At 39.2% G+C, this 21,029-nt stretch overlaps 1 protein-coding gene across 40 annotated transcripts in view; it reads left to right on the top strand.

The window, feature by feature from the left end:
* The window catches only part of ANK2 (ankyrin 2), a 382,411-nt gene that overhangs the window by 287,906 nt on the left and 73,476 nt on the right, over positions 1-21,029 (top strand). For all 40 annotated transcript variants that reach the window (XM_055711495.1, XM_055711514.1, XM_055711508.1 and 37 more), the window contains 3 exons: positions 1,898-1,996; positions 4,127-4,225; positions 9,714-9,786. In XM_055711495.1, coding sequence (XP_055567470.1) covers positions 1,898-1,996; positions 4,127-4,225; positions 9,714-9,786 — 271 coding nt within the window. The remainder of the gene's footprint in view (positions 1-1,897; positions 1,997-4,126; positions 4,226-9,713; positions 9,787-21,029) is intronic.

Here is a 21,029-nt window from a genome sequence, read left to right as displayed (position 1 = left end):
TTATCAGAAAGAGAAGGTAAACTCAAGAGCTGCAGGGCTTCAGCTTAGTTAAAACTGGCTTCAGGCAATAGCTAGCTACTAGCTTCAGGTTGGATGTCTTGGGATGAACGTGAAGAAATCTGTTGATATTTCTAGGGGCATACTTTGTATTTCTAAGATCCAATCAAAGTCACAGGCTTGTGGTCTGCTGGTCCGTCTGGCCAGCTCCTCTGTCCCCAGCCGCAACCTCTGGGATGGATAATTTCTCAAAGTAGCACCATTTCGCCACAGTGGTCACAGCTCAATGTGGTAAGAAACAGCACAGTAAATAAATAAAAGATGCTGGCCTATGCCTTGTGAGATCACCCAGAATCAATGGGCAAAATCCAGGGATTCCGAAAGAACAGGCCACACTACTAGAAAAACAGCTGATAGGAATTAATAAAGCAGACACTGGCAGGATCCAAATGATAGCTGCCAAGACATTCAGCTGAGGTATTTGGAGGCTGACTAAAGGGACAGACATACTTGTGTCTTTAGTATTAGGTCTCACTGTATGTCTGAGGGGGCGCTGGGCCAGGTTCTGACACCATTTCCCCAGGTAGTTCACTTATTTAGAATAATTAAAGTCAGCAAGTTTGCATGAGAGTATGGGGCAGTTGTTCTCCAAAATCTTATGCCTAGGGACTAATAAAAGTACTGGCAACCTGTCAGCTGGTACTGTGGAATCAGTTTAAAGAGCAAATCCATCCTGGCTGGATTCAGGATAGGCGTGTTAAAGAATAAGTAACCTCTATTGCAGCTTGGTCTTTAGTTAGAGAAAGCCTGCATGATGGTTTTTGCGATCTCCAATGTAAAATAATATGGGTGAATTCTGTTTTTGAGGGGCTGCACTAATATTTAAGTAAAGATAGCATATTTACTTTGCGCTACAACCCACAGTAAATTCCTCCTTCAATTTCTTAGTAGTCCTTGCACGCATACTGTAAATATAAGAACAGTAAGAGTTCTGTACTATCACTATCTAATTAGTAGTACAAAGCATTACTTGCATTTATTACTTTGCAAAAAGGATAACTGTCAGAGTGTGTCTTTCAGAGCCTCCCCCCAGGCTTTGCATAAGTGTACAGTAAGATCAACTTGGTGTTTCTTCTAGTTTATTCTCTTCTTGCTTTCAAAGCCAATTGCAGATAATTTTGTAAATGAATTGCCTGACTGGACTTACACAATACCATCTCAGATCAACAAGCTGAAGTACACTTCGCTTATGTTTCTGTATTACGTAACATTAGAATGAATCACTGGAGCAGATAAGTCTATGGAGTTAAGCATGTTTATTAATACAGACATTGTATACATGGTTTTAGGTGTAATTACAGCTTGGTCTAGCCTTTTGAAGGCAAAGTATAGCTAAAATTGATTGACATTTGTAATAGGTATGTATTGTTAGCCTTTTTAAAAGCAAGTATTCTCAAATCACTGCTGTTAAAAATCATATATTTTTTTAACTTGGCTGAAATATTTTAAAGGCAAATCTTGGGGCTTCTATAGAAAACTAAGATGTCAGAGGAAGAAAAATGTTCTCTGCCCCAGCTATGATTCTGTGTCCTCAACATGCCACTTTAACTTAACCATTCAGCATTGTTCCTCCTTCTGATTTAGGAAATGAGGGATTCTTGAGATTGTTTATGTTGTAGATGAAAGATGATTTATAAATAAAAATATAATCTTCCTTTATCTTTTCATTAATCTGGGGAAGGCATATTATTATTACTGAAGATTAACTTTGGGTTGATGGACCATAATTTCTTTTTGAAATGTCTCAAAAGGAGCAGAAGGAAGCAAAGCAAAGTGTCTAATCACTGGTGGTTGTTGTTCTTTGTTTGTTTGCTTTTATTGGAACCACCTTGGACAACAGAATGGGTATACTCCTCTTCACCAAGCTGCTCAGCAAGGCCACACTCACATCATTAACGTTCTTCTCCAGCATGGGGCCAAGCCCAACGCCATCACCACTGTAAGTCTGAAAACTGTCAGTGGGAACTTGTTTCCCTGGACAGTTTTTTTCTTTCCTTTTTGAGGGTTTGAGAGCACACTGTATTCCTCATGCAGCTGGCTGTCAGATGTGTAAATGCAACTTCCTTTTCTTTTCCTTATCCTCTTAAGGTAGTTCAGACCAAAACTAACTCATTGTGCACTAAGCTAAACTTGAGGTAGGGAAACTAATTTCTGAGCTGCAGGGTCAGGCTGGCCACAGCTAGCTGTGTTGTGCTTGTTCAGTTGCCCTCTGCCTCAACACTTGTGTCTGTAAATTGGTATCAGTAAGGATTTTTCCATAAAAAATGAAGGGAAAGTCAGAACCTGGGCTTTTTTGAAGATTTAGACCCAAATTTCTGTCCCCCTATTCACTGGATCTGTTTCAGGTTCTTACTGAGTTGACTGACGTTAATACCTCCTCAAAGATGCTCATTAACTTCTGGCACAGCTCCTTCTGCCTGGTCAGCCAGGAATGCAATCATCCCATTTCATGTTGATGTTGTTATTAGTCACCTCTAATTGGGGGATCTCTAAATGCAGCTAGAATGTCCAAAACTTGTGTTGTTCCCCAGAATGGATCGGGTGTCTGTGTACATTTATTGTGCATGCTTAAATCAGTGCTGGCACCCTGTTTGGTCCTGGAACGATCACATTGTATAATCTTCTGTGAAGTTGTCTAAAATATGAGTTTATGCACCAGATCATCAAGCGAGAGGTCATTGTAGTCAGCTCCTGGGGCTGTAGGTACTATTGGGCATATTCAACCGAAGGTGTCTCTGCTTGCTTTCAGTCCTCATGTTGGGACTGTCACGCCCAAATCTAACCCAAATCCAAGCAAGGTCTCAGGAATCTGTCTTTACTGCACAGTCTGCATGCTTTCTCAGGTACTAGATCTGTTCTTGTCCACACATAGCAACCTCTAGCTTGAGATAGAATTTCAACCTGAGACATCTGGCAGGGGAATATGGGAGCGGGATATGAGCAGTTAATGTGCAAGTGACAGTAAGAGTCAGGTTTGGGTTTGGTTTTTTTTTGCTGTGAAGATGATAATCTATTCATTTTGCACTGCTTATCTGCAAATGCTGTGTTGCTTCAGGGTTGCTGAGCTAGGCTAATAAAGAAATTAAATTATAGATAACTAAAGCCAATCCTGAAGTAGAAAGAAGCCCTCAGGCTGATATCCTGCGCACAGTGCAGTGGGGTCACAAGAGAAATCATTTCAGTGCAAAGAGCAGTACAGTGGCTTTCCTTGATTCCACCAGTAGGCCAGTACGTCGTCCTTTGGTTCAGTGCAAAATAACATAAACCAGTTCTGTGTAGAGCTCTTTACAAAGGCTCACGTAAACATCCTTTCCTCCTCTCCCCAAGTTGAGTGACATGGGATCCATGGACTGCCAGTGTTCCAGGTGATGAAATGGAGATAAATTGGCTTAAACACTTACTAAATTATCATTTCAATGACCACCGTTTGATGACTCGCACGTGTATATATCATGGGCATTTAAACTGCAAATAAATGTATTTAAATATAAGTTAATTCCCCACCCCCAAGCCTTATATAGATTGTGTTTGTGTTTATTAGGCCATTAGCTTTTGTGTACTTTTATTGGACATATGTTTTGTTGTAAAGAGGAACAGAAGTGTATGTGGACAACACAGCTGTAATCTTGTATTCCCCAAAGTGGGCATTGTACCTCATAAAGATTTGATTTTCAAATGGAAGTGAAACTGTAACATTTTAAAATACATTTTTTTAGAAGAGTATTTCTGACGTAGAACCATTTCTGCAAAATAAAACATGAACTTCTGCAGGCAAGACATCCTGTATAGTGAAATTTGAGCCCTGAAGGGTTAAACCATACAGCACTTTTTTATTTAGAATAGCAGGCAGATGTAAGTGTGTTGTGTTACCATGGTAATCAGGGCTATAGTCTTAAAGAAGTTATAAAGGCAGAGTCAGATGTAACAGTGAAAAAACAGTGATTTTCCTAGGCTGTGCCTTGTTTTGGATGGAAATGCTGGCTCATGCAGTGTTGAGAGTGATCTCATTGGTTCACATCACAATCCTCCCTCTCATTGCGCTCTCTCTCCCCTTCTCTCTTCTCTTCAGAATGGTAACACTGCCTTAGCTATTGCAAGGCGTCTGGGATATATCTCAGTGGTCGATACGCTGAAGGTTGTAACGGAGGAGATTACTACCACCACAACTGTGAGTTGCAGATGCATTAAAATGTCTCTCTTCTTTATTCAGAATGTTATATTTCTTTTCTTCCCTCAGACTCTCCATGTATCTCTTCCCTTTTTTTTTTGGTTGTTTTTTTTTTTTTTTTCTGGTTTAATCCCCCTTTTCTGTTGGATTTTTGCAAAAGTGCTCCAGTGCCTTCAGTACATTTTGTAAGCACGTGGAAGTGTGTGCAACACAACAGGCTTCACTGAGCTAGGTAACAAAATCTATGTGTATACAGATGGAAAACAACTATTTAAAAACAGAGTAAAACTTTTTTCTAGATAAGGGTCTGAGCTGCAAACCCAAACTTTTCAGAAGTTTGTGCATTGTTGTTTAGATCCTGTCCTGTTTCTCTTTTCACCTCTCCTTTTCATTCTGTCCTTACACTGCCACACTTTTGACACCTACTGAGGCTCACCCGTTGCAGCACACCAGAGCAAACTTCTTAGCATTTGGACTGTGCTAGCCATGGACTGGTGCCAAGATTAATGATGCTCACTAGATGGCTCTGAATCACATCAGTCATCTTGTTCTCAAGTCACTTTCAGTTCAAATAGATCCTATTTTTCCAGCATACAAAAGAATCTTCCCTTTTGTGCTCAGTCCTCCATACTCCTGGTAGTCTGTATTTTGACTTAAGGGTCTGTGAATAAATAGTATTTGCTGAACGTCAGCAAGGTGGTACTGTTGCTTTAAGCCAGAGAAAACATATATTCTGACACTCTGGGAGGGTAAGGGTTTGTTCTCTTGGACTTTTACCTCCTATCTACAAGTCTTTTAGCAGGTAGGAAGAGAGAACATTAGAAATAGTGCATCGTTTAAGAAATTAGTGTTAATTTAAATTTCCATTACTGCATTTTATCTTGTGTAACACTGTTGTAAGGTTATGTTTGGTTTTGCTTTTTTTTGGGGAGTGGGTGGTATTTTTGGTTGTTTTTTTTTTTTTTAATGCAAGAAGAATTAGCAGTCTAGAAAACCTGTCTGACCTGGATGTCATTTAGAAGCTCAGAGGCATAAAAATCCACAGATTGCTTTCAAGATGCCACTACTCGGTCAGGGAGAGGGTTAGGGGAAGGGAAGGAATCCAAAGTCTCTTGTGAAAAAAATGGGAAAATAATTTTTATTTTGTCACATGCTGACAGCAGGTCTCACAGATATTAACCAAGGAAGATGAAATAAAAGTAACACGGCATAAGGTTACAAATAGAGCGAGCCATAATTTATTAATGACCTGCAAAGATCAGACTGAGTCAGGTTTGGACAAGCATAATTCCAGAAGTCTCTTAATAAAGATTGTATGTTTTTGTTGCGATTTATTTTGTGTTCTTGTTTAATTATATAGTGCATCACACTTGTACATGCATAAACATATATATATATATATATCTCCAGAGATTTAGAAAAAAGAAACCTAGGTAAAATTTTTTTTGACAAACTGTAGCTCTTTTCAGAAGTATATTTATTAGCCTGAAACGATACCTTTGCTGTTCTCTGTGCTGTGTCCTGGCACACTTTTCCCATTTGTGCCCTGATATAAGTTGTAACTTCTTCCTATCATACATTGTGTTGCACTCTGGAGCTTTGTACCTTGTCATATGTAAGTATTAGATGCTTTGTAATAACAGGGATTACACTATGAAAAGGCACCTGTGAGTTATTTACTTTGGATAAATGTTTCTTTAAACTTTGAGGGTAATGGATTTTTCTACCAGATACCAGATGCTTGGAGTTTAGGACTGAATCAAATACCGAACCTTACTTGCATAGTTGACCTCTAATGCTTGCATGTAAGAGAAATCTGAAATCTTGAACTGTGTCTGTGTACAAAGCACTGCTTTTAAAAGTCAGGTGGGAACTCGCGATAAGCTCAGCAGATTTTTCAGCTATGAATTTGTCGGATTCTTGTACCTTAGGGATATACAGAATATAAACCTCTGGTGGTGCTGTTCATGGTGAGGAATGTAGATTAAACATAATTTAGAAAAAGTCCTAAAAAGGAGGGATAAATTACAGGCACTCCCTGCAATAAAGTTCTCCAGATGGTGAGGTTGGTGTTGCCAAACCAGAACACAGCATTTAGCACTGAAAAAAAAGGTGCTGTCACCATAGCTACTTCATTCTCTGAGGTTGTAGCTGAGTGATGCATGGCGGATGTTAGACAGGCTGATGCTTTATTGATATTCAAGTCACTGGCATTTGAGATGAGGAAAAGATCTCCAGTGCCAAAGCCTTTGGTCTAACTTCGAACAAATTTTCCTCTTACTTGCATTAGCATTATTATTAGTGGAGCCACATGAATATAAAGCAATAGAGGGCATAAAGTGCACTTACTCAAGGATTAGAGGTGAACAGGAAGTAAATCAGAATAAGCTAGACTTTCAAATGTTTGCTATGCAATTAAGTTTTGGGGTATTTATACAAACAGATATAGTCTTCCTGTGGACAAATGAATATATGAGGAGCTTTGAAGTTGCCCATAATCGCTGAATGTACATATAGGTTCATATACCTGAATTGTATACCCACCAGATGGAAATCTGGCCTTACAGTGAAGGTGTTAAATACAGAAGCTTGAAGTACATCATTGAATTCTCAGTGGCCCTAAACAGTAGGGATTTTGAGAAATATACTTTGAGAAATTTTCATAGTGGGTCATTCATGGGGCTAGATACAGATTTAAAATGTTAAGAGCATTTAACGTTTCTAATGTGCCTATCAATTTTAAAAAAATCTAGCATTAAATTAAAAGGTCATCTAAAACCATGAATTTACAACTTCTGTTGGGAATTGATGTAGAATTAATAGTGGAGTTCAGTGTTCTAGAGATAGCATTACAGCTTTCTTTTCCTTCCAAAACACACACACGTGCATGCACACACATGTTCTCTCTTGATTCTGTTTTCCAAACTTTGTTTCAATCGTTAAATTATAGAATAATTTTCTCTGACTGAAGGGAAAATCAGGAAGTAAATAAAGTATCCTTACTTCTCTGTAAATAAATAATAATGTCTAAGAGCCTTAGTCAGAGACCCGATTGTTATTATATAAGGGCCTGTAAAAACAAAATTAATTAAAAAAATTATGATAAATAAACCTTAGTTACTAGGGTCTGCAGATCTAAGTTAATGGAAAGACTGTATACAGTGTTCCTGTATACCTGTAGCTTGTGGACTGGAGTATTGTAGTGTCCGTTCACTTCTGTGTTCTTCTAAGCAAATGGATTTTGTACATAAGCTAAGGTTGGGAACAAACTTTTCTTAAATAAATTTTGGTCGTACAGCAGACATACAAAATCTAGCATTTGTGACTCCTAGGCAGACCCTTTCTTTCCCTTAGCTGGTCACCTCCTCTTGCCTTTTTTTTTTCCCCCTGATTTTTCAGCTATTTTACATGGGGAACAAATGAACTGGCAATAGAGAATTTGCAGTACACTTTGTGTAGATATAGTTGCAATGCCAATTACAATGCTAGTAAACTCATATTCACACACAGTGCTTTCCACTTCACTTGAAAAATATACAGCCCCTTCACCTGGGTTTCTTTCTTTAGCCCATTGTCAGTGATTTTTTATTTTTAATTTGCAATCTATTTGTTAACTTACTGCTGTACTCTTGAAGAAACAAGGTCCACACCACCTGGACGATAGCATCCTCCCCATCTGTCATTGCTGGCTTTGTCACCCTGCTGCTGCCTGGCATTTGTATCTGAGGAGAGCCATGGGAAAAAAGTCAGACATATTGGTGGAGGCCTTTGGTGAATATAAATTAATTTTCAACACAGATCGTGTGTTATGAAAAACACTGCAGCAGAAATAATTAATTGTCTTGAATCATGGGTATGAGTGAATTTAGGAGGCCTAACTGGGATTGCCATTTGAAGCAAAGGTTATTGTTCTTTCCTTGCACCTCAGGAGGGTGAATTGAAAACTGCTGTCACAGTTAAATATACTTCAAAAATGTAAAGCAGATTCTTAAAACCAATTTTCCAAAGTAATTACACTATTGGTAACTTTCCTATAGACGTGCAGTATGTTATGATACTCGAGAACGCTGTCTTTAACAGTTTGTTAGAAGCAGAGAAGTATAAAACAGAATTGGGAAATACCTAGTAAGGTTAGCGCAACAAAAACTGCTGTTTACTTCACTGTTTGATATCAGTGGGCATTTTCCCAAAAGCGTGTTGCATAAGGTACTTGGGATTTGGCTGACATTAACGATCCCTCAGATTGTATGCTCTTCCACTACTTCTGCATGTTATGGTAATTTATGCTTGATAGGTACCACTCACAGTAGGGAGTGAAGCACTACCTCAGCGGGAGTTTCACAAGACGTGGCCCCTGACATTGCTCTCTGTGCCAAAGGGGCACATCTGCTCCTACATACCTTAAAGGGAGATGTGTGGACAACCCCCTCCACAGCTCCCAGTTCAGCTGACTGGCTGCAGATCTGGGTGGAGCCAGGGAAATACTTTTCTGTTGTGACTAACGCTGTTCTGATGACTGCTCTTTTTTAAGTCCTTGATGTTTTGTGTCCTATATCATAACACAATGAGGAGTTTGCTGCAGGCAACTTTTTCACACCTTGCACTTCCTGTAGTTTCTCTCATTATGTTCTTCCTCTCCTTCTCCAGTATGTTATTTTGATGCTAAAAGGATGTCCCCATTCTTGATTCAGCACCCCTTAACATCTTCAGTTTCATTCTGGAAGTCATTAATGCAGTTAAAAATCACATTAAAAAAAATAATCTTCCAGTGTTCTCATGCTCTGTGCTCTCACAGTTAAACAGTGTCCTCCCAGCAGTCCTCAGTCCATACTTGCCTTGTATCACAGCATTTTTAGCTTTTTGGTGCATAGAATATATCGGAATGTTCAAATAACTTCCCCCCCCCCCCCCCCAAGTTTATATGTGATTTTGGGGAGTATACATATTTATGAGAAAGATATATTAATATGCAGTGTAATCACTTCTTTTTTTTGGGGGGGAGAAATGTTTCAAGTGATCTGTGTAAACCTTTCACATCTTTTTTTAGTTTAAAAATTGCACATCATTCATAACTTCATTTCCAAATGCTTTACGATTTAATAATTTCCATATGCCACATACAACTTTCTGAAACTCTTCTGTAGACATTACCTAATTCATTTTAAAATCATGTTGGAAATATTGAGCTGAATTGTTCTACATGCACCATTTATAAATACATTTGCTGAGAGCTTTCTTTTCTTATTCCTCTAACTCTTTTTTTTTTTTTTTTTTTTTTTAACTTTTCTGCCAGAATAAATGTTACCTTATACAGCACTGAGGATAGGAGCTTCTGGAGTAAAGATGAAAAATAAAGTTAGGGGAAGGGGAAACATGTTCTAAAATATCTCAGCAGATCCCACTGCTGTTGCTGTTGAAAATATCTTGCTGTAAACCTTGCTGCTTCTTTTGATGTTTAATTTGAGGATTGATGTTACTGTCTTTGCAGACTGTAACGGAAAAGCACAAGCTAAATGTACCTGAGACAATGACTGAGGTGCTGGATGTTTCAGATGAAGAAGGTGAGCAACTTTGCTAAGTTCCTATTCCATGTTGCTTGTGTAACCTCTAATACAGGCTCAAGATAACTGCTGAGGTACTTTGACTCTTTATTTTGCAGTGCTTGAAATGAAGTTCTGTGTAATGGCCTTTTAAAAATGACATAGTCATTATGGCATTAGAATAAAGATGCCAAAAGTTGACCGAAATCAAAATCCTGGACCCTTGGATCTTTCTTCATAAAAAGCTTAGCTGAACCAAATCAACAAATAAGAACATTTCCTGACTTCAGATTTTAAAATTTAAATATAGAGCTGTCCCAAAGCTGGGTTTGACCCTCCCATAAAGAGGAATTTGAGCAGTAGATTTTTTGGATCAGTGCCTTCTATTTCAGATGCATATATCTAGGAGTTCTGCCTAACTGAAAACATTTGTGTAAGAAGATGCATAAGGTAGAAGGTGAGGAGACTGCTCCCTTGAGGGAGCTTTTGGCACACACAAATCACAGATACGTATGGCATGACATAAAGTAACCACTTGTTAATAAGTTTGGCACTTTGGTTTCGGTGTGTATTGTATGTACAGGCAAGAGTTGTACCTCTTAGCTAAGTCCTAAGACAATTTCTGTGAACTTCTGGAGGGACTGATAAAGTACTGTGGTTTTATACAGCACAGAATTAAGGAAACAGCTTAAAAACATCCCTTTGTAAAAGGGCACAATTGCCTTACAAATTTTAATCACAATGGCATCAGGTAAATATACACGTTTCAAAAAACTTTCTAAGTTCCTTTTTATTGTTGGCACTGTTAATTAGTATCACTGTATCTTACATATGCCATTTTACAGTTATTATTATTTGATGCAAATAATTTGTAGAGTGACTAATTTTAAAAAGTCCTAGGTATTTAGGAACACAGGTTACAGGGTTAGGCTTTTTTCTTTTACAAAGAACACAAATGCACTTGTAGTCCTAAATGGCACTGGAAGTTAATGACATTTGTGTTCTAAACTGCTTGTATTTTATTTTATTTTTTTGAAATGGGATTTATGCTGATAAATGAGTTGCTTTTGAGAAAATACGATGTTTAGGCTCCAGATACTGCTACTTTTTTTAATGTTTGCAAAGCTGCAAGTGAAAGCAAACAAATGTGATTTAAAAGAAATTATTTTCTGCTGCATCATGATCAGTGAAATTATATCTCTCGGGCATGTTTTTGCTACATTTTCTCTGTTTGGAAAACATTCAATTACTTGTGTAATTATTATGATGCTTTTTTAAATTGCTTATAGCCTTATGTTCACTGTTGAATTTTCTACCAACCTTTTGAAATACCATTTAACCGCCTTTAAATCCACAAAGCCTAGTATGTCTCCCTCCTTCTACAGGATGAATACAGGGTATTCCTTTTCTTAAACCTATTTATATGTTGTACAGCCTTTAAACACTCTGATGATGAACGCTTCAGTGATGGTGAAGCATATAGCGGCACAGGTGCTGTTAGCAGAAGTTTGTGGAGTAAGGCTTACAAACTTTCTCTTTTTGTTTAACTCTGTTTCTTATATTTTTTGTGTTGAAGCAACATGAATTTGCTTAATCTGGGTGCCTAACACTGCTCCTTTTCAATACTTTTGAAGTGTGACTGTGGGTGTGTGCTTCCTGAAAGGTGGGAGGAAGAAGGGAATCCAGAAAATCAAGATATATTGCCTGTATCTTGAATATGTTGGCAGAATTTACTGTGGCCATCCAGCATGACTAATGTTCTCCAGTGCTTTGAATTAACATTCTCTGCTGTCTGTTACCATCTGACGCGTACCGTTTGTCAATAGCCAGCAGATATGACATAGGGACTCTGGCAGTACTCTGTGACCCTGCTGCAGGTTGCGAAACAGGTTGGTCACAGTTACAGCGCTTCATGCCATTGTCCTTGTAAAAGCTGTTTCTACAGGCAAAACATTCAAGATGTTGTGAAAATTCCGTGCATCGTACTTGTCACAGGAACTTAAAATAGCTGGGAGCAGGAGAACTGCAAAACTTTTTTAATAAACGGGGTGAACCTTTTAGTGATAGTGTAGTTTTTATAAGAGGCTAACGTTAAGGTTTCTGTAATGCTATGTTCTTAGCTGCTTTAAAGTGATGCAATGTTTTCTGAAATAAGTTAACATGATACAATAACCTTGCCTGCTCTAATTATATAATTATGAAGTTGAACACAAGAAGAGTGCTTGACCAGATAAGTATTTCAGGTCCCATTGTGGAGTTTGTTCACCACTGGTGATAAGTATTTTGCATTTTGCCTGGGAAGCAGTTATATTGCATAATTGTATATTGTTACGTTAATAATATAGTATTCATATTCCTAAAATAAATTCAAGGCAACATCCAGTCTTAGCAGTATAAAATAAAGGACCAGGTAATCTATCAAATAGCTCAGCTTGGTGTGTAAGGTCCTGCTCTGTGTAGCCTTTTTAAAAATATTTTGAATGGACAGAAAGCCACACTAATTCTTCTTTGATTGTCGTACAGCACTTTTATGTTCAGTAATGGTATTATTAGTCAGAATTCTTTACCTTTTACTGTACCTGAAAAAAATTATCTTTCCTTTGAACTGAATCAGATTATGTTTTTTATTCAAAATTGCATTTGAATTATTGTTTTTCTAAAATTAGACTGCTGCTTTTTAGATTATAAGTATCAGAGTTAGGTGCAGAAACAGGTGTGAGATGTCAGGGAAAGAGAAACATCCATGACATTTACAGACAAGATGAAATTGGATTAATAGGTTTTTGTGCAAGGTCAAGGAAGAAGTGAAAAAAAAGAAACTGCATAGGCTAGCCAAAACATGATTTTAGAAAAATCCTACTTCATCTGCTGTAAGCCTGTTATGTGATCCTACGTGTATCAGATGTTCTGTGGCATTAATGAGTCTTTCCTACTTTGTGACCATCAGGGCCAAAAGTGTATCAGCACAGTTTCATTAAGCAGTTTCTTCATACACCACAGAACTACTCACATGTGTATGCGTGTTACTGCTACTTTCTCTGTACTGTAGTCTGCCATGAAGACTCTTTAAGGATAATCACCCACCGTTTTTTGCTCAGCACTGTGCACAGTGCAGATGTAATACAATCACTGTTCAGAAGGTGATGGCCTGATCTTGCAAAAAAGATTAAGAAGTGCTTCTCCTTAAGGATGGGGATTACCCTACAGATTCCCACAGGCCTAGCTGTTAAGTGATGTGGTTTCTGAAGCACATATCCATGCCAGCAGAAATGCTTTGTGTGGATAAAGTTGCACTAAAAAACCTGTGAATTTTTATCATTGCATCTGGCTTAGCTGTTCTTATTACCACAAAGTTTAGTTCCTTTGAAGCTGTTGCCACAAAAGAAGCAATTTGCACCTGAGGGATCCTTACAGCGGTAAAGGGCAATTACTGCAAAGCATCTTCTGAAATGTGTTTTAATGACATGTACAGAATTAGTGACGTTAAGCACAAGCAGATGTTTCTGTTAGGGCTGAGTCAGTGTAGACAGGAAAATCTAAAAAAGGCAGGAACCTTTCTTTTTATTCTCCCATATGTTAGTATTGTATTGAGGAGCATGTTGCTGCTCCTCTGTACTCATTTTGTGCGTTATTTATGTGGTAAAAGAGCTGTGCAAACTGCCGATTTTATCTTAGTGACTCCCATCTGAGATAGTCTAGTAAGGATACTGCTGTATATAGAGGATACAAACCCAACCAGTATAACAGGTTGTCAAAGAGCTCTCATTTGTGTCTGTCTGAGCCTCCTCCTCTCCTGCTCTCTTTTCAGTCCAGTTAATTTTCAGAAGCTCTGTTTTCACTGTCTCTTTGAGACTAAGCTCTGGCCACTGCAAGAAATTGACATAGCTCTAACCACAGTTTCCTACATCCTCCATTATGTCAGCACAAATGTTCTATCATGTGGTGAATCAACCCAGAGAACTCATCTGTCTGAAAATAAAGCTCTTTTTTTGTTCTGACAAGTTATTTTTTGGCCAGACTACTTTTGCAGGCAGAAAGGAGCAGAAAGGCTGAAGGAGAAGGTGAGACACCACTGCCAGAAGCAGAATCCCCCTGAGATGGCTACCATACAAGTCACTTCACACCACGCAGTAATTAATGCTGACATTTCAGTTGCAGAGAAGGGATAGACAATGTTGAGCAAATGGTCATGTGCAAACAATCAATGGAATCTCAAAAATCAGTTGGAATCACAATATCCAAAGAACAAAAAGTGTCTCTTTCATAAGGGATGCTTGTCTAAAAGCTGATAAAGAGTTGGCCTTATGCCTGGTTGAGACACAAGGTCATGTTGTTGGCTTTTTTTTAAAAAAACTTTTTTTCTTAAAAAAAAATAATTAGAAATAATGAAGTCATCTTAAAAAGAATGTGATTAGGACATTGAATGTGCTCAAGCGTTCCTAAAAATGGAAACAATGTCATTAGGTGTCTTCAAATAATTTATAAAAGAAAATACCCATTAATGCCTACATATGACAATGACCCAGTGTCAGATTGTTGCATTTTTGCTCTCACAGAGGTTGCTAATTTTTCTCCTTTGTAGTTTTAAAGCTCACTCATCATTCAAGTGATGATACATCATTCAAGTATTCACAGTAATAGTATCTGTGTAAAAGTGGAGTTTGCTATCCCTTCTTGTATGTGCATCAGTGACAAGGTGTCATATCTGTGAACTGCTGCATCACTTAAGGGCATAAAAAATGTGATCTTAGATTCCAGAAAACAGTTCACAGCTAATCCATACCTGATTATATCAGATTTCTGATTAAAAAGAAAAAATCCTTTTTGTTATTGAAAACAATTGCTTTCCGCATAGACAATTTTTTCCAATGTAGAGAAACTATCAACAAAGAGAACTTTCAAACTGCTTAGGCTGGTTCAGACGCAGGCTCACAGGGGACTGAAAAGTTACTACATTGCAGACAGACCCTGCAGTAGGGTTCAAGATTTTATTTCTGGCACTGTTGATGATTCCTAAAGGACTCTCTGGAAGTCACTTTAATTATCTCAGTCTTCCAGTTGTAGAATGGGATAATGATAAGCTTCTTTGCCTAGCGTGTTGAGAACTGTGAAGAAAATGCCACCTGTACCTGTTTACCTGCCTTTGTAACTGCTTGTCTGGAACTAACTGGCCACCTAGTTACTGTTGTGAAAGTTGTTATTGTTAAATGGTAATATGCTCTGTTATCCAAGAATATTCTCATGTCAAAGTGTATTGCTTCATATTTGTGGTAACTGCAGCCTGCACTTTGATAAGCATACTGAGTTCCTTCATAGTATCTATAACAGCAGTAAACAGAGCTAAAATATTAAAGTGAATTTCCTGGGTGCCTCCGCACGTAGCCTCTCAGTACACTAATACTCTGGCATATGTGTGGGAAATGAGCAGTTAAGTCTGGGCAGAATTCATTGCTGTTGTACAGACATATAATCCCACTGGAGTAGTGGCTTAATTAGTTGGAAGACTTAAGGAATAACTTCCCTTAATTAAACATGGAAGTTAAAGTTGCGGCCAGGAACTTTTCTTGGTTAGACTTAAGTAAGTTGCTGTTGCTGCACTTTAAAACACTAAATTAAGAATAACACTGCTGAATTAATTTAAATTCTAAATTAAGCATCTTATAACCAGTAGTGTAAAATGTAGCCAAAGATTGTTGACTTATAGAAGTAAAACACAAGCTATGTATTGAAAAGTCAGTTGAAACTTTTTTTAATGAAAAGAAAGCTGTGCTCAGAAAGAAATAGCTGTTGAGTAAGTTGGTTCTTAAAACGTTACTTATAATAACTTGCACAGAAAATATGCCAATGTCTACCTCCCATTTCCTAGGAATCTGTATGCTTTAGATGCCCTGTGAGGTTTGTTATGCAAAGAGTTTGATGCTGGTACATTTTAACAAGGTCATCCAAGATGAAGGCAGATTCTTCTCTGGAAGGTTGCTTTTGTTCACATGGTATCATTAAGGTTTCTTAACGTTTCTTTTTTCCCCTGAGTAAAATGAGAATATTTTTATTCTTCTAAGTGCCGGATGTGCAAATGCAACAGGCAATCTGAAAATTGGTTGTCTTTTTTTCATTCAGGTGTTGTCAACACAAGAGGTTCTCAAAGTAATGGTTAGCTGCTCAGTTTTCTCTTATAACTTGATTGATGTTATTGCTAGGAATGTGGAACAAAAAGTTATAGCAAAGTCTTACTTGGATTTTTTTTCATTGAAATCTTTCACTGAGAACATAGCTTTTAAAAAAAAATATATCTGGTATTGTCATTGGAAAGAAATTAAATTATTTTTGTTGGGGTAGCATTGCTTAAAGATTGCTCACTTGTTACCATTTTAGTAATGAAGAATAGGAGATTGTGGTTGCAAAAATTTTGGCAAAAGTTTTAAAGAAACTGCTGGTTTTCATTTGCATCAGTTGTTGACAAAAAGTAGAATTGACCAGATTAGCAATAATAAATGATGTCAGTGACATGCGTAGACGTGACCCAAACTAAAGACACACAGTTGTTAGTGCAAAGAAGGAATAATGCATGGGCATGGCCAGGAGACACTAGTGTATTTATACAGTATTTCCTAAATTGTTTTTTTATGAGCAATGTTGAATGCTGAATGATTTTCTTCAGATATTTAAGTTATAGAGGGGATCTACAATAGCTTGTTTATTGAAGTAAATGATAATTCAGCATGCTAAAAAGGGGAAATGTATTTTGGACTATTCTTAGAATCACAACATCACACAGGTTGGGAAGGAGCTGTGAGCCCAGCGAGCCCACCGCTGACCATGGCCCCAGGCGCCGCATCTGTGTGTGTGTTAAACCCCCCCGGGTGGTGACGCCGCCCCCTCCCCGGGCAGCCTGTGCCTGTGCCGGGCCACCCTTTCCCTGAAGACATTTTTCCCGATATCCAGCCTAAACCTGCCCTGGCGCAGCCTGGGGCCGTTCCCTCTTGTCCTGTCGCTTGTTCCCTGGGAGCAGAGACCGACCCCCCCTCACAGCCCCTGTCAGGCAGCTGTGGGGAGCAGTCAGGCCCCCCGAGCCGCCCCCCACCCCCCATCCCGGCTGAGCACCCTCAGCTCCTCCAGCCGCCCCCCATCAGCCTTGTGCCTCAGCCCCTTCCCCAGTCCCCTGCCCATCCCCAGACACGCTGCAGCCCCTCAGCATCCCCCTTGCAGTGAGGGACCCAGCACCAAACACAGGATTTGAGGTGCAGCCTCATTGGTGCTGAGTACAGGGGGACCATCCCTACTCTGGTCCTGTTCTGTTGGCCACATTATTTTGGATGCAAGCTGGGATGCTGTTGGTTGCCTTAGCCACCTGGGCACACTGCTGGCTCACATTCAGCTGGTCACCAGCCAGCACCCCCAGGTCCTGTTCTGCCAGGCAGCTTTCCAGCCACTCTTCCCTAAGCCTGCAGTATTGCATGGGGTTGGTGTGACCCAGGTGCAGGACCTGGCACTTCTCCTTGTTGAACCTCATACAGTTGGTCTCAGCTCATTGGTCCAGCCTGTCCAGATCCCTCTGCAGAGCCTTCCTTCTCTCAAGCAGATCAACACTCCTGCCCAACTTGGTGTTGTCACCAAACTTACTGATGGTACACTCGATCCCCTCGTCCAGATCATCGGTAAAGATGTTAAACAGTACTGGTCCCAATACTGAGCCCTGGGGAACACCACTTGTGACCACTTACCCATCTGATCTAAATCTGCCTTTAAAGCTGCTGGATATTCCCACTCATGATTTATAAAAACTGGTTGCTTTTACATTTACATTAACCTCAAGTAGCCAAAGGTTTTGTGGCTGCTGACAGTACTTACAGGTATGTTGTAGTCTAAGTGAGCTCTCCCAGTCAGAGGAACATTACCTGTTCTGTGGGCAGCAGGCATATAGAGCTATTGTTCCCTGAACAACATGGCTGTGAAAGATGACTTGTGTGTGAGGACATAACATTTTAAAAATATTTTTTAAAATGCTACATGAAAGAGCAGTACATGCTGTGTGAATTTCACAAAGGCAAAATTAGTAAATACTTTGTATCCTTGGGAAGAAGGAAAAGACTTTTTTCCCCTGCTGTTTTCACTTTAATGTGTGCAGGGTCTTGGCGAGCACTTTATTGGGAGCCATAGATATCTGTACTAGACTGAGTTTTCCTTCCTTAACACCCGATGTGTTTTGTATTGTAAGGAAATGTCCTATTTCATAGGACATGAACACCCAGTTTAGGGTGAATTTTCCTCTTCCCTGAGAAGAAAGCAGTGTTCTAATGGAATGAAAAGCTAAACCAGTCCTCCATCACTTCACTCAGTGTGTTCTTCTAATGTTATTTCCTGCCTAGAATTCAGTGTGGGATCTGCTTTATTGCTTCTCTTGAAACTTTACAGAGAACTCATTCAAGTCCCTGTTTGGCTGTTCATGGCATAGTAGCCCCACCACACCTCAGACTTTTCAGCATGCCTGCTATATTGATGACCTTCCAGGGCTTCTGTGGCTTAGGGACACAGGGATAGTTTGTTTTGGTCCAATTCTAAAAAGGCATTCCTTTATATTTTGTTACCTAGATCCAGTGCAAAAACTTTATAGATACTGTAGTAGCCACCTGTGAAACACTGGAATTCGTTTTGCAGGGTGTTAATTTATAAGAAAAAATCAAAGCATCTTCCCCTCCCCACAGATCCTGGAGGACAGACATACAGGGGTTTTTCCTTTCCATTTGCTTCATCTTCTGTCTTTCTGCAAGTGCTGCACTGAGCTACCAATAGCTGACATGAAGATTCATGTTAAGTCATGTTTCAACATATGAAACCACACATGAAACCCTGGTTTCCTGACTGGCAAAAAATAAAGAAATTAGAAGCATTAGCAAAACTGTAATTTAGGGAAATTTCTAGTGTGTGTGGGCCATTAGATAGAGGATTGACTTTAGGGAAGTGAAGGCGTCCAAGGAAAGCGTCAGAGAAACTCTGCATTATACACTCCTTTAAAGATGCTTCAGGACTTTACATATTCCATAAAAAATTGTGCTTGCCATAGCTGTCCCTTCTCCATCTGTTACTTTTAAGGAGCAGCACTTATGTGGGGAGCTGTAGACTTATCTGCATGCTGCAGAGAAAACAGTAATTTTGGCAAACTCACATAACTCTATCGGGCTTTAAAAGCATCTATTAAAAGCAATTTCTGGCAGTTTCTGTCACAGCCCTCTTTCATTTTTTTTAATACTTTTATCTATATTTTCTCTGTGTTTTGTGAAAAACATTTCCAGAACAATTCTCATACAGCAATTGTAATTTGAAGTTCACTTCCATAGCAGGGATAACTGTAAGGATGGCAGGAACTGCTTCTGTTGAGGCTTCTCTAAATGAGTTGATGCTGTAGATGCATATCCAGAATGGCATGATGAAAATGTTAAAACTGCTTACTTGATCAAACATTTGCATAGCTACCTGATATCAAAGGATAATTTCTGAAAAAAACCCACAACCTAGTCTGTTTTTGAAATGTTAATGAAACACTTGTCCTGTGAGCCAATACTGATTTGCTTAGCTGAGAACTGCATGTGGCTGGGTGCCTGAAAGCTACTGTCTTGTAAATATTATTTTGCATTTAAAACACATTTCTGATCTCAAAGTGATTCATGATTGTTGCTTGAGTTAATCAGTTATATAGATAGGACATAGCACTCCTTTTTGCAGAATTTCAAAAAACGAAGAGGGAAAGTACAGCAATATCAGTATGGGTCTCCAGTTTCAGTGGTTTGGTAAAATCCTGTGTCTTCAGCCAAATTGTCACTGAAGGAGCAGATACGTGATCTCAGCACGTGGCCTGTTTCTCATAGTAGTCTGTTCAATGATTTATAATTCTCAATACCTGTGTTCAAACACGTGAGATCATCAGCATCAAAATTAGCTTTTTGTTCTCTCCATACTATTCAGTTAGAGTAAGGCAAATATTTACTAAAGTGGCCAGTCAGATCTGCCAAGGTGCATCCCTTCCTGCTAACAGGTATCTTAGCAATTAGCAATTGGGATCCACTGCTGTATTTGGATATTATGGATTCATGATACGCAAGAATAATATGCGGTCAGCATAAAATTTAATAAATAAATAAATCGGAGCAGACCAGTAAGAGTCATCATACGAATGTTGCTGACTTGAGCAAAAAGTTAATTTGTTGTGGATTTTTGTGGGTTGGTTGGTGCCATGGTTTAACCCCAGCTGGTAATTAAGTACCACACAGATGCTCACTTACTCCCCTCTCACCCAGAGGGATGGAGAGGAAAGTTAGAATGTAGAACTCGGGGGCTGAGATAAGAACAATTTAATAATGAAAGTAGAATAATTTGTATTTATTGAAAGAACAATAATAGCAATGATGACAATAACAGTTATAATGAAAAGGGGAAGGGAAAGAATAAAATCCAGAGGGAAAGGAAGAAAGGAGCACATGGTGCATGGTGCAACTGCTCATCACGTGCTGACCAATGCCCAGCCAGTCCCCCAGACATGACTTGTCCACTCTGGCCAACCCTCCAGGTATATATACCAGGCATGATGTCCCATAGCATGGAATACCTCTTCAGCTAGTTCGAGTCAGCTGTCCTGGTTGTATCCCCTCCCAATTCCTTGTGCCACTCCAGCCTTTTTGCTAGCAAGGCTTGAGGAACTGAAATGTCTCACATCAAAGCCAAAACACAGCACCGCACTAGCTCCTAAGAAGATAATTAAGTCCATCCCAGCTGAAACCAGGACACTTAGTTGGCACTATTTTAATGCAGACTTTGAAAACGGTTCTGTATGGCTTTGACAGTGACCAGCAATGGAGTTTAGTCCTGCTCCAGTCTAAGCAAACAGAATAAACTCCAGGCAGCTGCATTTTAAAAGCTCGAAGCTTGTGGGGAAGTTTCCCATTGATGTTCTGCCCATTTTTTGCCTGCCTAACTAACTGCACTACCACTGGGTATGTGCAACACTGGCTGCTCCTTGTAGGCTCAGCTGCATCCTTACTGCTTCGTGGTTGTGTGAGGCTCCATCAGAGCCCTGTGGAGCTCTGTAGAATGATGCCAGTGCTGCTATTTTAATTGTTTCTGTGGCAGCAGTATCTGAAAGGTTCAGGGACTTCTGAGTCAGTGAGAACTAGCTGTTTGGTTTTTCTGGATTGTGCAAAACAGCAGGGTGGAGAAGTTCCCCAGCTAGTGCCACCTGTGTTACACATCATGGTGCAGAACTGGGCAGGGAT

Source organism: Falco cherrug, chromosome 1 (assembly GCF_023634085.1).
Source record: "Falco cherrug isolate bFalChe1 chromosome 1, bFalChe1.pri, whole genome shotgun sequence".
NCBI lineage: Eukaryota > Metazoa > Chordata > Aves > Falconiformes > Falconidae > Falco > Falco cherrug.
This window is presented reverse-complemented; position numbering and strand designations above follow the sequence as displayed.